The sequence below is a fragment of the Arvicola amphibius genome, chromosome 9 (assembly GCF_903992535.2).
Source record: "Arvicola amphibius chromosome 9, mArvAmp1.2, whole genome shotgun sequence".
NCBI lineage: Eukaryota > Metazoa > Chordata > Mammalia > Rodentia > Cricetidae > Arvicola > Arvicola amphibius.
This window is the reverse complement of record NC_052055.2, coordinates 71,285,600-71,311,612: the sequence shown is the minus strand read 5'-3', so window position 1 is coordinate 71,311,612 and position 26,013 is coordinate 71,285,600. Positions and strand designations below refer to the sequence as shown.

The 26,013-nt window shown below is 41.0% G+C and overlaps 1 protein-coding gene across 3 annotated transcripts in view; it reads left to right on the top strand.

Annotated features, from left to right (window-relative positions):
• Window positions 1-23,500, top strand: part of Znf318 (zinc finger protein 318) — a 37,098-nt gene extending 13,598 nt beyond the window's left edge. The window contains exons 4-10 of one of the 3 annotated variants that reach the window (XM_038342542.1): window positions 232-1,713; window positions 4,957-5,056; window positions 7,576-7,880; window positions 11,401-11,601; window positions 12,045-12,144; window positions 12,628-12,746; window positions 13,018-17,164. In XM_038342542.1, the coding sequence (XP_038198470.1) occupies window positions 232-1,713; window positions 4,957-5,056; window positions 7,576-7,880; window positions 11,401-11,601; window positions 12,045-12,144; window positions 12,628-12,746; window positions 13,018-16,149 (5,439 nt within the window). In that variant the 3' untranslated portion in view covers window positions 16,150-17,164. Of the gene's footprint in view, window positions 1-231; window positions 1,714-4,956; window positions 5,057-7,575; window positions 7,881-11,400; window positions 11,803-11,898; window positions 12,145-12,627; window positions 12,747-13,017; window positions 17,165-22,972 lie in introns of those variants that run through there. The other 2 variants (XR_005286867.1, XM_038342543.1) reach the window with 2 other exon arrangements.
• The last annotated feature ends 2,513 nt before the right edge of the window (window positions 23,501-26,013 follow it).

Below are 26,013 nucleotides of genomic sequence, written 5' to 3'. Positions count from 1 at the left end.
CTTTGATAAAGAGTAGAACACACAGGTAAAGGTCACAACCACTCTGTCTACTTCAGTTCCTTTTCTCCTTGCTATGGTGGAGACAGTTGAAGAGATGGGGAACTTGTTTCCTGAACTTAGATGACTTTCCTTTTATACTTAAATCTCTCCTATTCAAAAAACATCTCAGTTACTAGTGTTCTGTGATTCCTCATAGCTGCTCAATCAATGTGCTTGTGTTTGTGTTTGCAGCTTGAGAGCTTTTCCAGCAGTACCAGCTCCAATCAGGATCATCCTCTCTATTCTGAACATTCACCTCTTCCACTAAGTGGTGCTATTGCTGCTTTTGCTTCAGAGATGGAAAATAAGGGGACTGCAGTGACGGCTAACCTGAAGGAACCTCAGAGTAACATATTCCAGTGGGGTCCCCTCCATGAGATATCTAAAGACAACAATCCTCTCAGTGAAAAATTTGACAGTGTTCTGTGCTATAAGGAAAAATTGAATTTGAAAGCTGAGGGACTTGAACGACATACAGACTTCTTACTGCCCCATGAAAGAGCTAGCCAGGATGGCAGTGGCTTTTCCCGAATTCTGGGCATGTTGGCTGATCCTACCAGTACACAGGAAAAAAGAAGACGTAGTTTCCCTGATATTGAGGATGAGGAGAAATTTCTCTATGGGGATGAAGAGGAGGATATAAAAGCAGAATCTCCACCTAAGTCCCTTGGCGACTCTGAGAGTAAAGGTTTGAAAAAGAAAGCAAGCTCTCTGCCCTCAACTCCAGCCATAAAGCTAGAATCACTAGAAGAGAGCAATCCAGAATATGCCAAGATTCATGACTTGCTTAAGACCATAGGACTGGATATTGGAGTAGCAGAAATTAGTAAGTTGGCTGCACGAACCCAGGAACGACTTCATGGCAAGAAGCCATCATCACGCTCCTTAACTGACCGACGTTTGTCTGCTGACCGACGTTTATCTGCTGACCGACGTTCGTCTGCTGACCGGCACTTTTCAGCTGACCGCTGTTCCTCGGTTGACCACAGTTTCACAACTGATCGGCACTCATCAGATCATCACAGACTGGAGAGCAGGGAGGCACATCACAGCAGCACTCAGTCCTCAGAAGTATCCCGCCCACACCCAGCCTCCCCAGTAGATCCTTACCTGCTCACAAAAAATAGCTCTCCTTTCCTAAAGTCTGACCATCCAATGGGTCATGTTACAGGACCAGAGGTAGTTGGCAGTGGGTTTCAGTCACCTGTTGCCGTTAGGTGCATGTTGCCATCAGCCCCATCTACCCCAATTAGGCTTCCACACTCTGCTTCTTTATCCCAGTTCTATATACCAAGAGCCTCTCAGTTTGCTGCACCTCGGATACCTCCAAACTACCAGGGATCTGTCATTCCTTCTGCTTCTTTTGATGCTTACAGGCACTACATGGCATACACAGCCCCAAGGTGGCCCATGTATCCTCCCTCTCAACCATCTAGCCACCCTTTACCTGAACCACACAGGCTAATACCAACAACCAAACAAGCTACTCATAGTAGTCGTCCCAATCTCCGTGTGATCCCCACTGTGACTCCTGAAAAGTCCAAACAAGAGGTATCAGTGCTAGGCTCAATTTCTGTTAAGCAGGTTCCTGTTCAGGTGTCCATTCCATCACTCATACGATATAACCCAGAGAAGATATCTGATGAAAAGAACCGCGCCTCCCAGAAGCAGAAGGTGAATATTAGCTTTGGGCATCTCATGCCTGAGTTTTTTATTTTCTATTTCTATTTAGCAAAAAGCAGATAGTTTATACATGTTTTTTTAGAGGGGGTGAAAATTTGTAAGACCTTTTGTACTTTAAGTTTCTTGGAGGTTTACGTCATTACCCAAGTAATGTACATAATAGCCCCTTTGAGCTTCTAATATTTTGTTTTTATAGGTTCCACTGATGGCTAGCCTTTTTAAGTTTATTTCTCTGTCATATGAATAGTCTGAAGATACTGAGGGTAGAAGCTAGGAACCTTGAAGTATCAGAAAGTCTTATCTTTTTTCATTTAAAGAATTTAATCCCTGGAAGATAAAAAAATTAATTTTCTATGGTATTCAAATGCTTTGAACTTTAGCTGTAAGTTTCATTGATAGTCTTAAGTTTCAGTAAAGAAAAAAAATGTAAACTTCAAGAAAATGTTTGGGCTGGGCGGTGGTGGCGCACGCCTTTAATTCAGCACTCGGGAGGCAGAGGCAGGCGGATCTCTGTGAGTTCGAGACCAGCCTGGTCTACAAGAGCTAGTTCCAGGACAGGCTCCAAAGCCACAGAGAAACCCTGTCTTGAAAAACCAAAAAAAAAAAAAAAGAAAAGCCAGTTGGTGGTGGTGCACATCAGTAATTCCAGCACTCAGGGGGCAGAGGCAGAGGCAGGCTGATCTCTGCAAGTTCAAGGCCAGCCTGGTTTACAGAGTGAGTTCCAGGACAGCCAGAACTGTTACACAGAGAAACCTTGTCTCAACAAAACAAAACAAAAAGTGTTTTGGAGATGGAGCTCCTCTCTTTAATACCCTAACACTAAGGACTGACAATGGTTTTCCTCATTTGCCAAGACAAGTCATTTCTTTTTTTCTGTTAGCTGGTAGTAACTGGTTAAGAGATAATAAATTCAGGACAGCTATATCTGTTTGTTTGTTTGTTTGTTTGTTTGTTTTGAAACCATGGTCTTGCTAGTAGCCCTGACTGGCCTAGAACTTACTCTGTAGACTAGACTAGCCTCAAACTCAAAGGATCCACCTTCCTCTGCCTTCTGAGTGTTGGAATTAAATGCATATGACACCATGCCCAATCTGTATCTGAATTTTAAATTTAGTTTGACTTGTGTGACCTTGGGTGAGCTTCTTTTTTGTTTGTTTGTTTTGTTTTGATTTGGGGTTTTTTTTTTTGTCGTTGATTTTGTTGTTGTTGTTATTGGTTTTTTATTTATTTTTTATAGACTGTTTCTCAGTGTAGCCCAGACTGCCTTATAACTAGCTTTTTGGACCAGGCTGGCCTTGAACTCAGAGATCCACTTGCCTCTGTCTCTGCCTCGTTAGTACTGGATAAAAGGTGTGTGCTGCCACCACCTGGTGAGTTGTTTTTCTTTTTTCTTTTTTAAGATTCTTTTTATTTTAAAATTAAGAATTTACTTAGTTTATATGTATGAGTGTTTTGTATGTTATGTCTACATGTATGTCTGTGCACTATATATGTGGCTGGTGTTTTAAAGACCAGAAGAGGGCTTCAGATCTTCTGAGACTGCAGAATTACAGGCAGTTTTGCTTCACTGTGGAGGTGCAGGGGATATATAGGACCTAGGTTTTCTAGAAGGACAATCGGTGTTTGTAATCACTGAGCTACCTCTCCAGCTCCAAAATCTACTTTTAATTTTGTAGATACACACACACATGGGTTTGTGCACATGTGAGTGTAGATACACAGGAAGTCCAGAAGAGGATATAGGATGCCCTGGAACTAGAGTTACAGGCAGTTGTAAGCCACCTGATGTGGATATTGGGAACTGAATTCAGGTCCTCTACAAGATCAATACATGCTCTTAACTGCTGAGCATTCTAGCCCCGAGATACTTAATCCTATATGACCTTACTTTTCCTAATGTAAAATGGAGAAAATGTGAAGCTTAAATAAAAAATACATAATACAGCTGATATAATGAATCATAACCACATTTCACTCCTTTTCTTCATCTTTACCTCTGGGTTTAGAGTCACTATGCAGTGGTGTTGTCAATGGCTTTACTTCCTGCTTGTAAACTTTCTTGGTAGTATAGTTCTGAATAAAAGGATAAAATCCTGGTTTTGAACTTGGATCTGAATAAAACATTACTTTTACTACAAACAAAGCTTCTATGTCCAGGCATTTGAACTCTGGCTGAAGGGTTGTTTTGAGACTGGGTCTTGCTCTGTGACCCTGGTTTTCCTGGAGCTTACTATGTAAGACCAGGCTGACCTTGAATTTACAGCAGTCCTTTTGCAAAAGCATGTAAGTGCTAAGATTTAGAGGTAAGTGCCACTGCACTAGACTTTAAGATACCAGTGTAAGAGCTAAATAGAAAAGGAGGATGTTGGAAACAGGGACTTCTAAAAAAAAAAAACAAAAGTAGTTTATAAAGGGTATAAATTCATTCTGGGGGCAGTGGTGGCCCGCACATGCCTTTAATCCCAGGACTCAGGAGTTAGAGGCAGGCAGATCTCTGAGTTCCAGACCAGCCTGGTTTACAGAGTGAGTTCTAGACAGCCAGGGCTACACAGAGAAACTACGTCTTGAAACACACACACACAAAGTGAGTACTGAGTGACCATGACCCATGAACACAAATAAGATGTTTCACTGTGGAGGGTTTTTGTTTTTAAAACAGGTTTCCCTCTCTAGTCCTTACTATCTTGGAACTAGCTCTGTAGACCAGGCTGGTCTGGAACTCACAGAGATCCTCCTGCCTCTGCCTTCTGAGTGCTGAGATTAAAGGTGTGCGCCACTACCACCTGGCTAAGTTATGCGAGATTTTTACTAGTTACAGAACAAAATAAGTTATAAAAGTATTTACAGAATATGTTGGGCAGTGGTAGCGCATGCCTTTAATCTCAGCACTCAGGAGGCAGAGGCAGGCAGATCTTCGTTCGAGGCCAGCCTGGCCTACAGAGCAAGTTCCAGGTTAGGCTCCAAAGCTACACAGAAACCCTGTTTAAAAAAAAATTTGTCTGGTTTTGGTTTTGGTAGTGACAGGATGTTAGGTCAGACAGACCACAGGTATGTGCTGTGGGTGATTTAAAGGGAGTCAAAATAGTTTAGCTTTGGTCTTCAACAATTTAACTCTCCACAGTCACATCACCATATAGAATCCTTAACATAGGTGTGACTCTGCCTTCTCTACATACCCTCCTGATCTTTCCTGGGAACTTCAGATACACACTCTTACTGTTTTGTACTCTGTAGGTTATTGAAGAGAGAGAAAAACTGAAGACTGACCAGGAAGCCCGACAGAAGAAAATGTTTTATCTCAGGACTGAGCTGGAGCGGCTTCATAAACAACAAGGTATCAGGCAACCCCTTGTCTGACCTCCTTGTCGTGTAGATAGTAACTGTAGGAGATCCCAGTACAGGGACGCTGATGCTCATATGTGGTCAGCAAGAGCGGTGTGGGCATAAGCCTAGAGGAAAGTTGTATATGCAGAGTCTTCAGGTAGTCCTCATCTCTCAAATTATTACTTATGTTCTCCTTCTCTCTCTACCCACTCTCTTTTCCTCTCTTTGTATTTGAGTATGCAGTTTGTTGTTTTTTTGTTTTGTTTTGTTTTGAGACAGGTTTCTCTGTGTAGCTCTGTCTATCCTGGAACTCACTTTGTAGACCAGGCTAGTAGCCTCAACTAAGACATTCGCCTGCCTCTGCCTTTGAGTGCTGGGGTTAAAGGTTTGTGCCACCATGCCTGGCATTTAATGTGTAATTTTTCCTGTACTCTTTTAGAATAAATTGTAGATATGATACCCTTTAGAACTTCATTATGTATTTCCTAACAGGAATTCAAGTATACAATACACTAATCAAAGCCTGGTCTACAAGAGCTAGTTCCAGGATAGGCTTCAAAGCTACAGAGAAACCCTGTCTCGAAAAACCAAAAAAAAAAAAAATAAAAAAAAAAAAAAATTAGAGAATTAGGAATAGGCTGATGGCTTGCTACACAAGCATGAGGACCTGAGTTTAGATTCTCAGAACCCACAGAAGGTCAGATACAATAGCATACGTCTACAATCCCAGCATTTCTGTGGCAAGATGGGTCGCAAAAACAAGAGAATCCCCACAAGCCTGGTGTATGCAGCAGCAGATGAAATTCTTCTCAAGCAAGATAGAAGGTGAGGACAGATAGCTAAGCCTGCCCTTTGACTTCCGTAAGGATATAGTGAACTTGTGCACACACAGAGAGTCATACACACATGCATGCAAAAGGATTTTTTAAATTAGGAAATTAATTGTAATAGCTAACCTACCAATGTTATTTATATTTTACCATTTGTTTTATCACAAAGATTTATCACATTCAATTGTCAGTCTTTTAGTCTTTTACCATTTAATAATAGTTCCTGAGCCTTTCTATTCATAATTTGGTATTTTAGAAAAGGTCATGTATTTTATAGAATGTTTATTAATTTATCCTTAATTTATCTGATGTTTCTTTATGATTAAGTTTGGATTATACATTTTGGCAAGACTGGCAAAAAACAATGTCAAGTTTACATCGATAGTCTCTTTCAGGGAAAAATTTGTAACTATAGTAAAAATTATTCTTTTTTTTAAAAAATGATTTATTTACTTATTATGTATACAACAATTCTATTTCCATGTATACCTACTCACCAGAAGAGGGCACCAGATCTCATTACAGATGGTTGTTAAGCCATCATGTGGTTGCTGGGAATTGAACTCACAACCTCTGGAAGAGCAGTCAGTGCTCTTAACCACTGAGCCATCTCTCCAGCCCCCAGTAAAAATTATTCTTGAAGCTTCTTCCCACCAGTTTTAATTAATGTTTCTACCCTGAAAAACTTGTTTTGATGGTTGTTAAGTAGTGATTTTTCTAATTTTGTTATTCCTTCTATGTAGTGTGGTTTCTGTTTTAAGAAGGGACTTCTAATCCCTACCCCAATTTGTTTAGTCATTGTATGAGTATATATTCATTCATTGATAATTAGGTTATCATCTGTCATTGTCATTTATTTCCATGCTAAAATTTTTCCATATTTAGCTAGTGGGGACCACTTTGAGTTGTTGGTAGTGTCCTTTTGATATCCGCTCATCACTTTAAGATCTCTCTTTTTAGCCCAAAATATTCTGTGATTTTTTTTTATTCTATTTCCCTTTCCTCTTATTTTCTGTTTTTCGTTTTGTTTTGCATTTTGTATTTTTTGTAGCTTGTAAGTTTCAGATTCACTGTGTAGCTCAGGAGGATCTTGAACTCCTGATCCTCCTGTCTCTACCTTCAAAGTGATGGGATTCCAGATATGCATTGCCTTCCATTTCTTCATCTGTGCTTTTAAGAATTCATTTACATGAAGGAAAAATAACAATGCTTCTAAATACTGCAACTGGATATTAGTATGAAAGAGAAGAGAACAGAAAAGGATAATTGTTTCTGTCTGAATTCGTAATGTTTAAGATGAAATAACTTATTTTGTCCTGTAAGGACTGACCTACAGTTATGAACAAGAAATGACATTAAGCATAAACCATTATAGAAATTGGCAGTGTTCTTAAATCAGATAAAGTCACATAATCTTTTTAGGAGGCACATAAATACAAACCTGCATATATCACTTGGAGAGTTGATGGAACTCCTGAAGCCCTATCTGTAGAACTTTAACTTATCCTTACCAAAAGAGAATGTGATCACTTGCCCTTCAACCCTCTATGGAAACAGAATCTTACTTGCTTTACTTTTTGGTGGAAAATGATTTTGTAATCATATAGTTTACAGAGCTATATGTACTTAGAAACCTAGGAAATGAATTCTCATAGTTTACCTTCCATGGATTTCTTCTGATAAACATCTGACCATTCAGGGGAGATGCTGCGCAAGAAGCGAAGGGAGAAGGATGGTCACAAAGACCCACTTCTGATGGAGGTGAGTCGACTTCAGGATAGCATTATGAAGGACATCACAGAGCTACACAAAGAGACAGAAGAAGCAGAAAAGAAGCAATCTGAGCTGGACAAAGTAGCACAGATCTTGGGAATTGACATCTTTGATAAATCCCTAAAATCCTCAAATGACAGTAAAGAGTCTACAGAGAAGCCTGAAAAAGGAGAAAAATCTAAGAGCCCAGAAAAAGAGTTGTCACCCTCAAATTCTTCCTCTAACAACAAGGTAACGATATAACTTTGCTGTTACTTTTTTTCCCTAGGGACTCCTATAGAAGCTTGCAAATATGTTTTTGTAACAGGGTCTTGCTATGAAGTCTTGGCTAGCCTGAAACTCACTGTGTAGACCATGTTAGCCCTGAACTCACAAATACCCCCTTGGCTCTAGAGTGCTGGGATTAAAGGCGTGCGCCACCACCGCCCAGCTTGCTCCTTTTCATTATAGATCTTCGTAAGAGTGACTACTAATAACCACACAACAGTCAATATGAGGCTGTTTTGAAATTTCCTCTGCATTAATGTAAAACTCTTCAATCTAACCTCAGGCAGACTTTTCAGATAAGTAGCTACATTCTTTGCCAAAATATTATAAGAACTATCTCTATAGGTCACATATTAATAGTCTCTTCAGAAACCTCTTGAGGCAGGTCCGCACAGTTTAAATTACCCTCAACACCACTGTCTTCCACGTTCCTACTAGTATGGCCCAGAAAGCTTAGCTTAAAGTATTCCACTGTTTTCCTAACCCAAAGTCCACATTCTTCCAAATAAAAGCATGGTTTGGCCTATCATAATAATAAAAGTCCCTAGCACCAACTTCTGTCTTAGGGTTTCTGTTGCTGTGAAGAGATATCATGACCACAGCAACTTTTTTTTAAATTTCCTTTTACATTCCAACCACAGTTCTCCCCTACCCCTACCCTTCTCCAGCCTCCTCTCATTCCCCAACACTCCCTATTCCTCCCAACAGGTAAGGCCTCTAATAGGAAGTCAACAAAGTCTAGCACATAAAGTTTGCACAGGATCAAGCCCCTCCCCCGTGCATTAAAGCTTAGCATGGCATCCCACCATAGGGAATGGGCTCCAACAAGCTAGGTCATGCACCAGGGATAGATCCTGGTCCTGTTGCCAGGGGCTTCTCAGATAGTCCAAGCTTCTCCACTGTATTCCACAGATAGAGGGCCTAGTTAGGTCCCATGGAGGCTCCACAGCTGTCTGTCTAGAATTCATAAGTCTCCATGAGCGTGGTTCAATTGTCTCTGTAGATTTCTCCATCATGATCTTGACCTCCCTTGCTCATATATTTCCTCTTCCCCCCTCTTTGATTGGATTCCTGGAGCTTGGCCTGGTACTTGGTTGCGGATCTCTGCATCTGGTTCCATCAGTTGCTAGATGAAGGCTCTATGGTGATAGTTGGGGTATTCACCAGTCTGATTACAGGGGAAGGCCAGTTCACGCCATCCTCTCTACTATTGCTAGGAATCTTAGCTGGGGTGATCCTTGAGGATTCTTGTGAACTTCCCTAGCACCAGGTTTCTCCCTACCCCATAGTGGCTCTCTCTATCAAGAGGTCTCTTTCATTGCTCTCCCACTCCATCCCTCTCCCCCCTCGACCATCCTATTCCCTCATGTTCTCCTCTCCCATCTCTCCTCCCCTTTACCACCTCCCTTTGCCCCCAGTTTACCTAGGAGCTTCTGAGACCTCAAAACCCACCCCCTAGTGACACACCTCCTCCAACAAAGCCATACCTCATCCAACAAGGCCACATCTCCTAATAGTGCCACTCCCTGTGGTCCTGTGGGTGCCATTTTTATTCAAACTACCACAGCCACTTAGCTTAGAAATATACATCATAGCATCAGAAATGAAAGATACCTTTCCTCAATAAGGCAGAAGGCAAGAACTGACTCCAAAAGTTGTTCTCTGATTTCTAAACACATGCCATGGCACATATGAACCTGCATGTACACACACAAAATGAATAGAATTAATTTTAACTCAAAGGTATTATTAACTTCTATTGGTGGCTTTTAGGCAATTTAGGAATATTTGATCTGATTCCTTTAGGTCATCCATGGAAATTACTGCTGTTTTATTTGTGTGCAGCATTGGCTTTCCATATGTACCAGGACACATAAGAACAGTGATTTGACTTGTTACTTAGTCTTGTCATATTCTTAACTTGTTAGCCACCCTTTTCTTTCTAGTTACTTTGATTTTAATTCAGCATATCTGTTTTCATAGGTAATACTTGCAGTATCTACTGAAGGGTATAATGAAATGACTCCTTCCCCCCCCCCCCTCTTTCTCCCTCCCTCCTGTTTCTCAAGTCAGGGTTTGTGTACACCAGACTGGCCTCAAACTCACAGAGGTCCACCTGCCTCTGCCTCCCAAGTACTGGGATTAAAGGCGTGCGCCACCACCACCTGACTCCACTGGTGTTCTCTAGTTCCCTTCATCAGATGCAGTCAAATCTTTTCACAATCTTGGATAGTCTCTTTAAAAATATATATATATATGTATAGATATAGATAGATATAGATAGATGTACACACACATAAAATTACATTTTATTTATATACACATATACATGTGTATATATATATATGTATATAATTACATTTTATTTAGGTGTGTGTGTGTGTGTGTGTGTGTGTGTGAGAGAGAGAGAGAGAGAGAGAGAGAGAGAGAGAGAGAGAGAGAGAGAGAACATGTGAGGAGGTAAGAGAACAACTTTCAGGAGTTACTTCTCTCCTTCCACTTTGTTTTTGATGTCTCTGCTGTGCTTTAAATTGCAGGCCAGCTGGCCATGAGCTTTTAGGCATTTCTCCTGTCTCTACCTAGGAGGGCTAGTATCACAAATGTATAACACCAGATCTAGTGTTTTACATGAATTCTGGAAATCAAACTCAGATCATCAGGTTTTTACCTGCTGAGCTATCTCACTTGTCCCATAGGATCTTGGATCTTGGTATTCTTTATTATCATCATCATCATCATCATCATCATCTGGTTTTGGTTCTGGTTTTTCAAGATGGGATTTCTCTGTGTAGCCCTGGCTGTCCTGGAACTCGCTCTGTAGACCAGGCTGGCCTCGAACTCACAGAGATGTGCCTGCCTCTGCCTTCTGAGTGCTGGGATTAAAGGCACGCATCGCTACTGCCCAGAGATCTTTGTATTCTTTTATATGTGTTTTTTAAGATTCTATTATTATTATTCACATATAATTTTTATTATTATTATTATATGTGAGTAATTTTCCTGAATGTATGTGTATCACATGCATGTAGTGCCTTCAGAAGCCAGAAGAGGGTGTTAGATCCCCTGGAACTGGAGTTACAGGCAGTTGTGAGCCATCATGTGGGTACTTGGAATTGATTCCTGGTCCTCTGCAAGAGCAGCCAGTGCTCTTAAAAGCCATCTCTCCAGCCCCAGTAGTTTTTGTTCTTGATATGAAAGAACTGTAGGGCCTAATTTTTTTTTTCTTTTTTTTCTTTTTTGGTTTTTCAAGACAGGGTTTCTCTGTAGCTTTGGAGCCTGTGCTGGGATTAAAGGCATGCATCACCACTGCCTGGTTCTTGAGCTTTGAATACAAGTTCTATTAAGATTCTCCTCATCTTACATAGCTTTTTATTTTTGACACTAGACATATGGTCATACTTCCTATGATTACCATCTGTTTTTTTGAGAGTATATAAATCTACTCTGCCTTAAATTCTTTATAAGTGTAAGTTTTTCTCTCTAGGAATCAACAGTAAATGAAAATTCCTGTGTCAAGAGCCCTAATTCTGCTGAAAACCTCCAGCCAAACTCTAAGCAATCTGACCAGCCTGTTGCTGCTTATGAGTATTATGATGCTGGCAATCACTGGTGCAAAGACTGTAACACCATATGTGGGACCATGTTTGACTTCTTCACCCATATGCACACTAAGAAGCACACACAGGTAGGTATCCTGACCACGGTTGTTTCTACTATCACCCTCATTCCCCTTCATTTTTTGTGCGCCCATCTGCATTGCAAAGCTGGAAGATGAAACATTCTCAGATGGGCAGGAGCCCCAGTCTGAAGAGTCAAGAGATAAGAACAAAGGATGCCATCCCCAGGGCTCAGCTCAGGGGCTACCATAACTAAACACCACACAAGTGTAAGTGAGGCTTCTGTCTCTTGATTCCTTCAGTACCTGAATTTTTATTTCTCTGTTTCTAATACTTGAGCTAACATGTTTTTACCTTTTCCACAGGTGATTCCGTTTAAACAGTTGGCAGAGTTGATGGGTGGGGGTGGGTAGCTAAGGACTGCTGGTTCCCTGGTCTGATACTTAGGGGAAGAAAAGGGTCATTGAGATTTTAGTGCTGTTGTGTGAGCACCTCTGCCTCTTGCAAATAGACACTGGATCCCTACAACAGACCTTGGGCTTCAAAGACCCAGAGTGAGGCTAAGCAAGACACTGTAAAGCGAACTGACAAGATAACTGTTCCTGCAAAAGGTAAGTTTCCTCTATGCCTTTTCAACTAAAATTTATAAAATATTTTGAAGTGTTTTTATTAAGAAGTTTGAGAAGTCAAATGTCTTTAAAGTTTTGTTTCTTGCCTTTACAAGCAGTCAGTATATTTAGAGATGACCTCTGAGGACTTAGTACTTCATGAGAGCCCCTCATGCAAATGAGTGAATTAACTATTTGGGAACATGGTTTTTAAATCTCCTCTAAGATGCTTGGTGCATGTTAGAGCTTAAGGAATGGATCTGGCATAGGGTACTACTGATCTAACCAGGCTAGGAATGTACCCAAGAGGTAGAAAGACTAGAAAGAGAGTTAAGCCTTAGGCCCACAGAGTATGCCCTTGAGATTCATCTAAATGCCACTTCTGACTCCAAAGTGGGCACAGTCATCTTACTGCAGTAGAGTGATGGGATTTGCCTGTTCATCCTTGATGGAAAAGGCTTGCTTCTTATTTTCCATTTCTTTCAGGCTCTGAGTTTCTGATTCCCACCACTGGATTCTACTGCCAACTTTGTGAGGAATTTTTGGGAGATCCAATTTCTGGAGAGCAGCATGTGAAGGGTCACCAGCACAATGAGAAATACAAGGTCGGTCTTTGTGTCCTTGTGGAATTCCCCACTTCTTTGTACTAATCCTTTGACTTTGTCAAATATCAGAGTTAGAAAGTCACTGATTTCACATCCCTTCTCACTAGGAACTTCTCAGTCCTGGTGAGAGAGGCTAATTGAATTATCTGTAGTTCTTGAAAAGATTTTTCCAGTAATTTATTCTTAAATGAGTTGTAGCAGTGGCAAGGGCCAAGACTCTGTCTTAGAGCAATTTGATAATTTATTGAGCCTTTATCTTTTCTCTTTGCAGCAATATGTGGAAGAAAACCCATTGTATGAAGAACGAAGAAATCTGGACCGCCAAGCTGGCTTGGCTGTGGTCCTAGAAACAGAGCGACGAAGGCAAAGTGAGCTAAAGCGCAAACTTAGTGAGAAACCAAAGGAAGAGAAGATAGAAAAAAAGGCAAAAGTTGTGAAAGAAGCAAAGGAAGATGAGAAAGCCTCAGTAGAATTGGAGGACCAGCCCTCTGAGGGCGGAAATTCCCCTGAAAAGTGTGAAGTTAAAAGGAATGCTAGCCTCAAACTCCCAGTAAGAGAAGAGGTAAAAAAGGAATCAGCATTAGCATCTTCTTTTGGAAAGTTCAGTTGGAAGAAGCCAGAGAAAGACGAAGAAAAAAGTTCAGTGGTGGCCCCAAGTGCCCCTAAGGAAGACATTGTGGAAAACAGTAAGGACAAAGACGATGGAAAAGCTGAAACTGGGAAGGCAAAGCCCATCAAAATCAAGCTTTCTGGCAAAACTGTTGTTGCACATACTAGCCCCTGGACACCTGTTGTTACAACTTCAACACAGACAAAGATCCGACCTAACCTGCCTATCCCATCCACGGTACTCCGCAAATCAGGTTCAGCCACAGTGAGCAAGCCTGCCCCTCTTAACACCTTTCTGTCTATCAAGTCCTCTGGGACCTCTGCCAGACCTCTGCCAGTGGTTAAAGAGTCTTCATCTGATCTACTCTTGCCTCCAGATATCATCTCCAAAGCTTTTGGAGGGGAAGAGGTGATTCTAAAAGGCTCTGCAGAGGAAAAAGTGGAACTGGCTGCAAAGAATGAGCCACCCCAAGTACCTGAGCAAATGTTGGCTCTGCCACCACCGCCACCACCACCTCCACCTCCACCTCCACCACCACCACCCCTGGCTATACCTCATCTGTCTGCCCCATCTCCTGCTCAAGCAGATGCTGTCTTAACTTCTGTGAAATCTAATTCAGTTGTATCTCAGACTCTCAGGCTTGGCTTCCAAGGTCCTAAGATTTTGAACCAAGGGTTGCCCGTAGCCTTCACGGCCTCAGAACAATCAACTGCCATTCCATCTGATGAGACAGCTCCTGGGGTGAGTGAGAGTGACCGGGATCAGACCCTAATCTCTATGTTAGTGCGACCTCCACCACCCCTCTCAAGTGTATTCAGTGAGCAGGCCAAAAAATTAGAAAAGCGAAATTTGTGCTTAGCAACAGCTAATGCTAAGGACCTGTATGACATATTCTACAGCAGTGGTGGGAAGGGGGCCCATGAGACTAAACTGAGCAGTGGTTCATTGGAAAATGGCAGCCTTCCTAGAACTGAAATTTCAGATATCTCTTCCACTTCTGCTTTGAACAGTAGTGTATCCCCAGAGGACCTGCCTCAAGATAATGGTTTGGTCACTGCTCCTGTAATCAGCAAACTTGAAGATCCCATTTCAAAAGGTCTGGTGTCCATAGAGAAATGGTCAGTTATAGAACATATAGACCCCAAAAGTAGAGATAGCAGCTATAGCTTCCTACAGCCTCTGACAAGGTTATGCCAAAGCAGGCCTTATGAAATGGTTACCCCAAAGACAGACACTTCGACCACGTGGACTTCTGCTTCCTTCCATTGTGACAGTGATAAGGGGAAAATCAAATTTGATCTGGGAGAACCAGAGCCACCTGATACAGACTCATCTTTGGCTTCTCATCTATCAGATACACACTGTCATACCAAGGGGTCTCAGAAGTTGGTAGAAATTAACTTCATGGATAATCAAAACAAGAACCAAGAGTTGGACCAGTTAGAGAATTGTAGAGAAAGAGAAGTGAAGAGAAATACTGAATTAAAAGGAAAGGTAGCAGTTGAAGAAGAAGCAGGGGCCAGCATTGGACTCCACAGCATAGAAGATTCCAGTCTGAACCACGGCAATAGAAACACATGGGAAGAAGAAATAGGACAGCCCAAATTATCAACAGTTGACAAAGAGGTGGAACATTCTAGGAAATTGATGACAGGACATGAAAGTCCAAGTAAAGTAGTAATTGAGTTGAGTCAGTCTCTCTCTTCCAAAAGGGCAAAAATAGACTCATTTCCATCGTTGCTCCAGAATCCAAAAGGTGTCCCTGAATTACTTCTGTTGTCCCCACCTAAATCAAATATGTGTTTAAAGAAACCAGAGACTTGGGAGAGCCCAAAGAAACCAGAAAGGAGTCCAGAGAAATTAGGGGTGGAAGCTGTGGAGCTACAAGATACCTGCCCAGAACTAACAGCGACAGTAGAAAGCAAAGCCTTGGAAAACCTTGAAGTTATGCACTCAAAAGTAGAGGGGCTTGCTGCCCTGACGAATCTGGGGGATGTACATGCTGAAATCTGCAGTGCTCAGACAGAGCAAGCATGTAGATCACCAGCTGCCTTGTCACAGAGAATGTCTGAAGAAAATTCTGTATTAGCTGTAGTATGTGATCCCTCCAGTTCCAGTGACTTTGAACCAATACCATCTTTTTCTGGGTTTCCATTAGAATCTCCCAAGACTATGGTGCTTAATTTTGAAATAGAGGGTGAACATAGTTCATCTAATTCCAGAAATGGGAGAATCACCTCTAGCTGCCCAGAAACAAGACACATTGTAGAGAATGTTGACGATGACATGGGAGGTGAGAGAACACACCAGGCCCTTGACCTATTGGCTGGAGGAATGTTGTCTGAGGAGGTAAAAGAAACTGCACAATTGCCGAAAGATTTACTTAGAATGGAATCCACAACAGTCAGTCCTTCAGGCCTTGGACCATCTCCTTGCCTTCCAGACCTTGTTGACTTTGTCACACGGACATCTGGAGTTCCAAGAGAGAAACTGTGTTCTCCGCTGTCTGAGCCAGATGACTTTAAGTGCAATTCCTTGGAGATGGGATCACCACCACTAGAAATTCTGAATGTATCTGTCTCGGATGTAGTTTCTCAAGTAAATGAAGACAATGACAGTGCTTTGAATTTGGTGAAAACTCCAACCTCGGGGTCCCCCTCTAGGGATCAGGTAGTTGGAGGCAATATGGGCCCTCAGGAAATGCCTGAACAAGAAGCTGCAGTTGATGTCATCCCAGATCACACAAGATCCAGTGTTCATGACTACAACAGCCAGGACTACCTGAATGGATGAATCATATCAGGTGTTAAAAATTGGACCTCAGCTGATCCAGGACTAGTTGGCAATCTTATCTGGAACCTTCACAGTAAACGTTCATGGGAGCTAAAAAAATTTGCTTATTTCCCCCACTCCTTGTCCTTTAAAATATTAGATAAATCGGTCTTAACAACTTCTCTACATATCTGTTAAAAATATTTTGTTATTTTTTTAAGATTTTTTGGCCAAATTATTTCTTTGTCATTAAAGTCAAATGTCTATCTGGCTCACCGCAAAGTGTGCTTTGATTTTGGCTTTGAGGCCGCCATTTCTGGAATGTGAGGGGGGAAGGGAACAGCTGACTTCAGTTACTGTGTTGTATTCCTGCCTACCTTTCTGCGCAATTGATGGCTCTCTGGGAGAAACACCAAAAAGCTTGCTGAAATGGGAAAATGCTGAAGAAAGAATTGTTCCTCCCCTAGGTCTACATTCATTTGGATGAGACTGCCTTAGCATTGTTAGAAGTGCAACGTGAGTAGCCTCTTTGCTTGCTGTTTAACTTCCCTTATTGGCATGTTCGCTCCATCCTTCCATACTTTGTTGCCTTTGCTTCAAATGGTCCTGGTCACTTACAGACTTGTTTGGAAATGGCCTCAGTAAACGAAAGAAAAACTGGGAGGCTCAGATTCGGAAGACTACACACCGGTAAGACTTATTCCTGGCTCAATACCAGGAGTGTTTGTGTTTCTGAGGTCACTTTTAGTTTTGAAATGACCTTTGCTCATTATACTGTGGTCCAGTAACATTTTATGTTAAATTATCAACCATTTCTATTGTAAACTCTAGAAAATCTGAAATTGGGATTGGACGTGTATTCTGTTTTACAAGCATAGATGTAACCCTTTCCCTTACCCATGTTATTACCGCCGTAGTGTGATGTTTTGGGTTGTACATTTTGTTTAATAAAAGGTTAAAGAATTTATGAAGTTGGCTTGGACAAGTTTAACTATTTTTAATGTATTAATTTTTTGGAATAAATGTATTCATCTCATGCTTCTTTCTGGATGTTTGTCTTGACACCGTACACATTTGAGCTTCAAAAGAAACTAGAATGGTGAACTGCTATTCTGCTGTCCACCCCAGCCTGCACTGTCCTTCAGAGCCACTTCCTTGTCAGAATAGGAGGTGTGTGGTCTACACCCTGTGCCACCTGAGTGTGAAGAAAAGACAGCACTAATCTGGGATTGGGGTCTCCTTGGCTTTCCTTGGGTACTTCTGGAAATGGAGCTCCACAGGACATTCAGGTGCTTGACCAGGATACCCTTGGGAATCAGGGGGCTCAGGTCTTGGGTTTCTACACTCTGTTCCAGTTTCCATCTGCCACACCTTTGTCAGCAGTTTGTAACCTGGCTCAACAGAGACTTGAGAGAATCAGCCTTACCAGTTTTCTTTCTTCAGGATTCCTTCCCTATTTTCTTATTTATATGCTCCCTAGATTGTGACTAATGAGAATACTTAGTTTTTCCAGAGCCTAAGTTAATTCAATTTACAGGTCATGGCTTTTGTGAAAAGGCATGGATGTGAGAGACCTAGGTCCTTGACTCTCTGCTCAGCCATTTGCTTTACCGTGGTTTTGGATAAGTTGCTGTACTTCTCTAGAGTTGGCATGTTGTGTTTGTTCCTTTAAAGATGAGGGTTATTGCCTCATCTCAGAACAGATAACCTTTAATCTGCTTTTTCAGAGTAAAGTGTGAGAGTGTGTGTGTGTGGTGTGTGGGAAGGCTCGTGCGTGGGCGTCAGAAGAGGGCTTTCTGGAGTTGGCTGCCGGGCTGGAACTTGGGGCATCAGGTTTATGTGGTGAGCACATTTACACAGTGGTCCTCCAGGTCCTCCAGGTCTTTCTAAACTTGAGTTGAATGTATTCTTGGCCTGGAAACTGTAGAGTGACTCCAAAAAGGGCTCTTTAGAAAAGCTGACACTTGTAAAGTTTCAGAGGGTTTCAGAAGAGATCCATTGGCTGCAGAGATGGCTCAGAGGTTAAGAGCACTGGCTGCTCTTCCAGAGGTCCTGAGTTCAATTCCCAGCAACCACATGGTGGCTCACAACCATCTATAATGAGATCTGGTGCCCTCTTCTGGCATGCAAGCATACACAGAAGGAATGTTGTATACATAATAAAAATAAATAAATAATAAATTGAAATATTTTAAAAAAAAGAAGAGATCCATCTTCTCTCCTGCTGGAGGAAGTAATACAGGAGTTTAGGGAAAGATAAATTAAAACGCCAGTTTGTGCTGACTTTGAGACCTCAGATCATTAATCATACCTAGATTGAACTTCACTCCCTTTCAGAGTAAGAATCTTGCCCTCTAGTAGGGGCCAGAGAGGGCTAGGAAGGAAGAGGCAGTATATATGGGCAGACCTGGTTTAGGCTGCTCAAGCTACCTTAGACTACATAAAGAATTTTAAGCCTTATCTTTAAAAAATTTCAGAACTGCTTCACGGTCTATTCCAATGTTGTCTGTACATCTAGGGTTTCTTCTACAATATTCCCTTCTAAGAGTTGAAGGAATGACATTCTTTATATCCGCCCTAAGCCAGCAGAGGGAACAGAGCTTTTAGAATACTGTAATTTGCAGGTATTGCTGCTGGCTTCACCCTGTGATCAGTGACATCTAGCTTTGGAGCCGATCCTGAGAAGCCAGTGAGTGCAGTGAGTACAGAACTCTAGCCCAGTAGCTGGCACTTAGACTCTGTAACACTTATCACAGCACTAAAAGTTTGATCTTGAAGATGAGGAATGGGCTCAGATCTTTGACATGAGCTTGTGTTGTAATAGAATTATAAGTCAAAAACAATTTTTAAATTTATTTTTACTTTATGTTCATTGGTATTTTGCCTGCATGTAAGTCTGTGAGGGCATCAGAAGTTCTGAAACTGGCAGTCAAACCTGGGTCCTATGGAAGAGCAGCCAGCGTTTTAACTGCTGAGCCATCTGTCCAGCCCGCTGGAACAATTCTTACTGGGTGACTTAAGCAGTGAGAAATTAACACTAATGTTTAAATATAGACAAATGCCTACTTCTACTCAGTTTGTTTACATTACTCCCTGGAAGCCCCTTTGCTTTGTGAATGCCTTTTTCTGCCTTATACCCCACCTTTCTATTCATAACTGGTCTCACAGAGCATGGAATACTCAAGAGATCTTTCTGCTAACACTGCTGAGCAATACAATAAAATACTCAGACCTAACCATTCTGCTTCGTCTCTGAAAAATGAAAAAAGTGTTTTGGTATAAAGCTTGCAAAAATATATGTCTTATCAGATCCCCAGCTTCTGGGACTGAAGAAAAAAAGAGTGGACATATAAGAACAGTGTGTGTGTGTGTGTGTGTGTGTGTGTGTGTGTCTGTGTGTGTCTGTGTGTGTGTGTGTCTGTGTGTGTGTGTGTGTTGGGGTGTAAGTGGAGGAGGCCTCAGAGAAGAGAGAGCCTGTAGCAGAATTAAGTGAGGTGGTTTTGTTTTCATGTACTTCAAATAATTGTATCTCTTCACTAAAGTTTACCTAAGTCTTCATTCATTGATAATTTATTTGAAAACAATAGAAATGTGGAGTTTGGTATTATAAACACATTTGTCTTTATTTATAGTTTAAGTTTTTATACATTTGTATTTATTAACAGTATAATTAATTGCTGTTTAGCCCAGTGCAGCAAAACACCTCTTTAGTCCTTTCACAGAATTCCTTTCTTCCTTTTCAATGTTTTTCCTTCCCTTTTCTCCTCCAAGCCTCCCATAAACCCTCCTTGCTCTCTTTCCAATTCATGGCCTCTTTTTTATTATTTGTTATTACATGCATATATATGTACATATATATGCCTAAATATAACCTCTTCAGTCTGTATAATGTTTTTACGTGTATGTATGTTTTCAGGGCTGACAGTTTGTATTGGATAATCAACTGTTGTGCTCTTCCCTGGAGAAGACTGTGTCCTGTAGGTTTAGGTTGAGGTCTTGTGGGCATGTCTATTGGTGTCATCCTTGGTTCACTCATGTTAGGCAGTCATGTTGGTGAGACTTTATGGCTGCGGCTTCTGGCATTACTAGGGGACACAGTCTCGCAGCAAGCTCCCTGCTCCTCTGGCTCTTACCATACTTTCTACCCCCCTCCCATGTGTTCCCTAAGCCTTAGGTACAGGAGTATTGTGTAGATGTACCAATTGAGACTGGGTAGAGTTTAGTTTTGCAGTTATGTTTATTTAATTTCATTTTGGTATTGTGGGTTATTTTCTTTAAGAGAGCTTCTCACACTAGCCCAGGCTGGCCTAGAATTAACTGTAGGATAGACCTAAATTTGGAGCAGTTTTCTTAGCCTCCCAAGGGCCAGGATTACAGGCGTGTACCAACATGTCTGGCTTGCTTATATAATTTTAATTATGTATACAAGTAATACTTTCAGGGCTGGAGAGATGGCTCAGAGGTTAAGAGCACTGACTGCTCTTCCAGAGGTCCTGAGTTCAATTCCCAGCAACCACATGGTGGCTCACAACCATCTATAATGAGATCTGGTGCCCTCTTCTGGCATGCAAGCATACAGGGAAGGAATGTTGTATACATAATAAATAAATAAATCTTAAAAAAAGTAATACTTTCATTGATAGTGTAATTTTTAGTTTATAATCTTAAAAAAACACCAGTATCCAGATATTCTTACCCATATACACTTGGAAGAAAACATGCATAAAAGTGTGTGTTTATGTGGAAGCATTTAACATGGTTATAATTTTATTCTTATGTGTCTCTTTGACTAATATATGCCCACTAACTGCAATATAAGAGAAGTCATTTTTGCTTATTGTGCTTTTACCCCATTGTATTTATAGTGAACAATTGCCTAGTACATAGAGAATACTCAATAAAAATGTTGTTGGAAAAATCAGTATGGTAATAGCCGTTTTCTTTAACTGATTGTTAGTACTTAACAGTTTGTACATGGATTTGAAAGTCTCAGTTGCTGCCTGTGTTTGCTGAGTGCTTAGCATTCTAGAAGCCAACTGTCCTTTTGTTCTTCTTGTTCTTTGCATACAGAGCTCTGTGGCAGTTGATATGTATCAAGGCTGCAGGTGGTCTCCTCTTCTCAACCTCATTCTGGAGTAGTGGTACCCGGTTAGGAGGGTACCTAACAGCTCCTACAAAAGAAGCTGAGATGGGAAGGAGACAAACGACTAAGCTAAGCTTAGCAAGAAAAGGGCTGGAGGCATTTTCAGTTGGCCTCTTTTTTCCTTCCAGCCAAACAAGTATGTTGATGTCAGCCAGTCAAACTCCAGAATTTCTATGATTTGGCTAAAGGAATAATTCAGTGTTTTATGTTCTAACATTTTCTTGGTATTTCATCAAAACTAAAAATATTTCATTTCTGAATAGAAACAAACACACAAAAACATACAAGATTATCTTGTATTATCTGTTGTGCTTCAACTTTCTGATAATAAAAATGCATTTTATATAAAATAAATATTTTATACACATGTATGTATTCACATACACAAGACAAGATTTATGTTAGAATTGTACTAAAATTTAATCTATAGATCAGTTTTTTTTCTCCATATATCTGTATGCTAAAAAACCAATTTTTTCCAGGCTGTATCTTTCTGTTCAGTACACCTTGACTTACCTTCTACCATTTGTTTTCTTCCCATCAGTACAAATAGGTCCTGATTTTTCCCCCCTCAAGACTTAGTAAATTACTGCCACTGCTACTAGGGAAACATACCTTCTTCAAGAATCTCCAATCACTTTTTATTCTATTAATGTACAAACACTTGGACATTAAATATTATCAAGACATTTGTCTTCACAAAGCTAACTTCCACAACACATGTCAAAGTAATTACTACAAACAGTAGATTGGAAGATAATACACATCTAAATGTAATAACAAAGCTTTACAGGCTTGTGTTACTTCCATTCATGAATGATCCAGGTCAATAAATAAATAAATGTAGGTTTCTGTTTGGTGAGATGGCTCAGCAGGTAAAGGTACTGGCTGCCAAGCCTGATGACCTGAATTCAATCCCACCCATTGGGTAGAAGAAAAGTACTTACCACTGTAAGTTGTCCTCTGACTTCCACATGCCTGTGCCTACACACACACAAAAAAAAAAAATTAAGAAAATTTGCAGAAAATAAGTATGTTTAAGATAAGTGAACAAGTAGGAAAAAATAAAAACAATTATATTATGAAAGAACAAAAGATTGAGTTCTCAGGATAAGAACACATACTGCTTACCTAAGACTCAAGCTGGGACTGGAGAGATGGCTCAGAGGTTAAGATCAGTTGCCTGCTCTTCTGGAGGTCCTGAGTTCAATTCCCAGCAAACACATGGTGGCTCAAAACCATCTATAATGAAATTTGGTGCCCTCTTCTGGCATGCAGACAGAACACTGTATAAATAAGTCTGGGCGGGGGGGAACTTTGAAAAAATTAACCATCAAACAAAGGACTGGACTCAAGTTGGCTACCCAGAATTCACATCAGATAGCTCACAAACTGCCTGTAATTCCAACTTCAGGAGAGCTGGCGCTCTCTTCTGGCTTCTGTGAGCACCTTCACAAATGTGCACCCACCAGTACCACCACCACCACCTCAAGCTCAAAATAATTAGGAATGTTTAAAAGACTTTTTCTAAAAAATGTGGAGACAGCAAAGACATGAGAGTCAGCCATACAGAAGCATTATTGCATCTTCCCTCTGATGCTCTGCTAGGGTGTTATTTAGCTTTTCTGTACCTTCTGGTATTTCAGTAATTAGGATCACATTGTTACTGATTCTTAACCATCTATCTCTTTTTCTTTGAAGGGGAAGTCCCAGAAGTTTCCAGATTTTCAAGAGGAGGGACTGAAGTGGACATTTCTGCTCCAGGAATGCAGGGGATAGAACACAGAGGTCATGGAAATAATGAGGGTCCTTGTGAGTAGACACTCACCCTTAGGCCTAACTTGCAGAAGGTGAGTATGGCTGTTTGCAGATACATGGAGAAAGCCTTTCCATTTTAGCTACCAGGGAACAGTTGGTGAGTAAATATGTACATTTGTGTCTTTATATCTAGAACACTCTAAGAACAGACATAATGGGTGTGTATTTTAGACTTTTACCACTGTACACCTTATCTAGCATTGGATAGTTTACTAAACTCCACCTATCATGTTAAAACTAGGAACTGGTAAGATGTTCCAGTCAGTAAAAGTGCTTGCTCCCAAGCCTGGCGACCTGACTTTAATCCCTGGGACTCACAGTTAAAGGACAGAACCAACTCCTACCTCCACATACATGCATGACACATGCATAAATAAACAAACAAATAAATAAAATGTCGTTTTGATAAAACTGGACTTTAAGCTTTGCTATTCTTTCTGAGCTGTGCATCCCAGTGTCTTCAGCAGGTGGGTTCTGTCTTGTTCTAGCCTCACTTTCTAGTTCATGTAAGAATAAAGGTAAAATTGGATATGGTTTTAGAGGAACAGGATACAAATGGGCAGAGAAGGATCAGGAAGGAGGGACAGTCACAAAAAGGATGCTTAAGAAGTACTAGGTTGGGTGTGGTGGTGCACATGCCTTTAGTCCCAGCGTGCGCGAGGAGAGGCAGGCAGATCTCTTGGAGTTCAGGGCCAGCCTGGTCTACATAGAGTTCTAGGCCAGCCAGGGATACATGGTGAAACCCTGTCTTAAGCAAGAAAGATGAAAGAGAGAGACACACAGAGGCACACAGATGAAAGAGAAAGACACAGAGAGAGGCACACAGGCTATGGAGACCAGAAGAAGGTATAAGATCCCCTGCAACTGGAGTTACAGACAATTGTGGGCCACTGTGTAGATGCTGGATACTGAACCCAAGTCCTGTAGAAAAGCAGCTTTTCCAGTCTTACTGCCTCTTTACACCGTGAAACATGTGGTTGGCACACGGGCAAACAAACATCCTTACAGTTACCAAGGAAACTCCTTATTCTGCTCATCTAAAATTCTGGTAAGGTGGTATACTTACGAACCTCTGTGACTGAGATATGTGGGCTCAGTACCATAGTGGAAAGAAGAACCAGGTCCCAACAAAACTTAGCCTAACTTAGCCTGTGATCATTGAGTCTGTGTCATTTACCACAGTTACAGATCTATGCAGAAAACTGTTAGCCCAATTTTTCTCCTGATTTGTAAATTCAGGCATTTTTACAGTCATGGACATGTAGTTTACTGTCCAAAACTATGGTTTTGGTAGCTTTCAAGAATACTCATGATACTATAAATACTAATCTAAAAAACAATGTATGACTGAAGCCAATGAGAAGTATCTCAGGGCCTCTTGCTATAGAGAGGTTTCTAAAGCAGGACCCTGCAGTCAAATCTGTCTGTTTTGTGTTGTGGTGGAGGTGTGGTGGAAAAAAGAGAGCCACCTCCAAAATATAATTCAGGCTTAGCAACAGCAGCAGGGGATCCAGTTTCTTATGTACTGACTGCTCTTGGCTTTGCAAAAGCCTCCTTTATTGTTACACAGACTGCACCTCTTAGTAATTCAATTTCCAAATTTCCAAAACCTCTTAACCTGGAGTCCTTTGAAGGAACCATTTGCCTAAGCAATTCTCAGCCATGAGACCTCCTACTTTGCCAGGTACTCTCAAAACTAAGTTATGCAAAGACTCTTAATTCCTTCAAAAAAGCAACTCAAATAATAATCAGCTAGTTTAAAACAAAACTTCAGAGCCTAGGTGCTATCACTGGGAATTCAGACCAGATGCAGTGGCTCTGCAGAATCTCTCAGGACCCAGTAGAAAAGGACTTGGTGCCAAGACTTTTGTCACCACTTTCTCTAGCTCCAAGTCAGTTCTCATTGCCTGTCATATTCCTCATCCCAGGGGCAGGCAGAGGTTTTGGTCCTGAGCTCTCATCTCAAATTTTCTTGTTACCTGCCAGTTCCTTGGTTACTCACACCTCATTTCTCCAGTGGCATCCAGAGCCTGTGGCAGCAATATACTGGGAAAGAGAACATTTCTAAACACTGCTTTTCCATGAGGTTATATTATTATTATTATTATTATTATCATGCTGGAATCCACAGATATTAAGATGATAAACTGTTAGCTGAGCAGTATTAGTACATGCCTTAAATCACAGCACTCAAGACACAGAGACAGCCAGAAGCCAGTCTGGTCTATAGAGTGAGTTCTAGGACAGCAAGGGGCTACACAGAGAAACCCTAGCTCAAAAAAGTGGGAGAGGGCCCACTTGTTTTTCCCAGCTAGCTTAGCCCCAAAATAACCACACAGAAATTATATTAAATAAATCACTGATTGGCCCATTATCTCTAGCCTCTTATAGGCTAACTTTTACATCTTGATTTAACCCATTTTTATTAACTGTATATTGCCACGTGGCATTGGCTTACTGGGAAAGATTCAGCATGTCTGTCTCTGGCGGCTCCATGGCGTCTCTCTCCTACTCTACCTTTCTTTCTCCCAGCATTCAGTTCTGTCTTCTCTGCCTACCTAAGTTCTGCCCTATCAACTAGGCCAAGGCAGTTTCTTTATTCATTAACCAATAAAAGCAATACATGGACAGAAGGACCTCCTACACCATTTCCCCTTTACTTTTTAAACAGAAAGGAAGGCTTTTACTTTAACATAGTAAAATTATATATAACAAAACAGTTATCAAGCAAGAATTGTAGTTACAATACTTATATCTACTTTATCTTTTATTATAACTAAGGAAAACTATAACTATAAATTTTTTAACTCCATTAAAGACTCTAGAAGGATACAATATTACCTAAGTAAACAGGAAGTACATTGTAAGCAATTTCCAAAACTCTAGAATTGACAGAGACATCTCACTGCCTGGACAGTCACCCA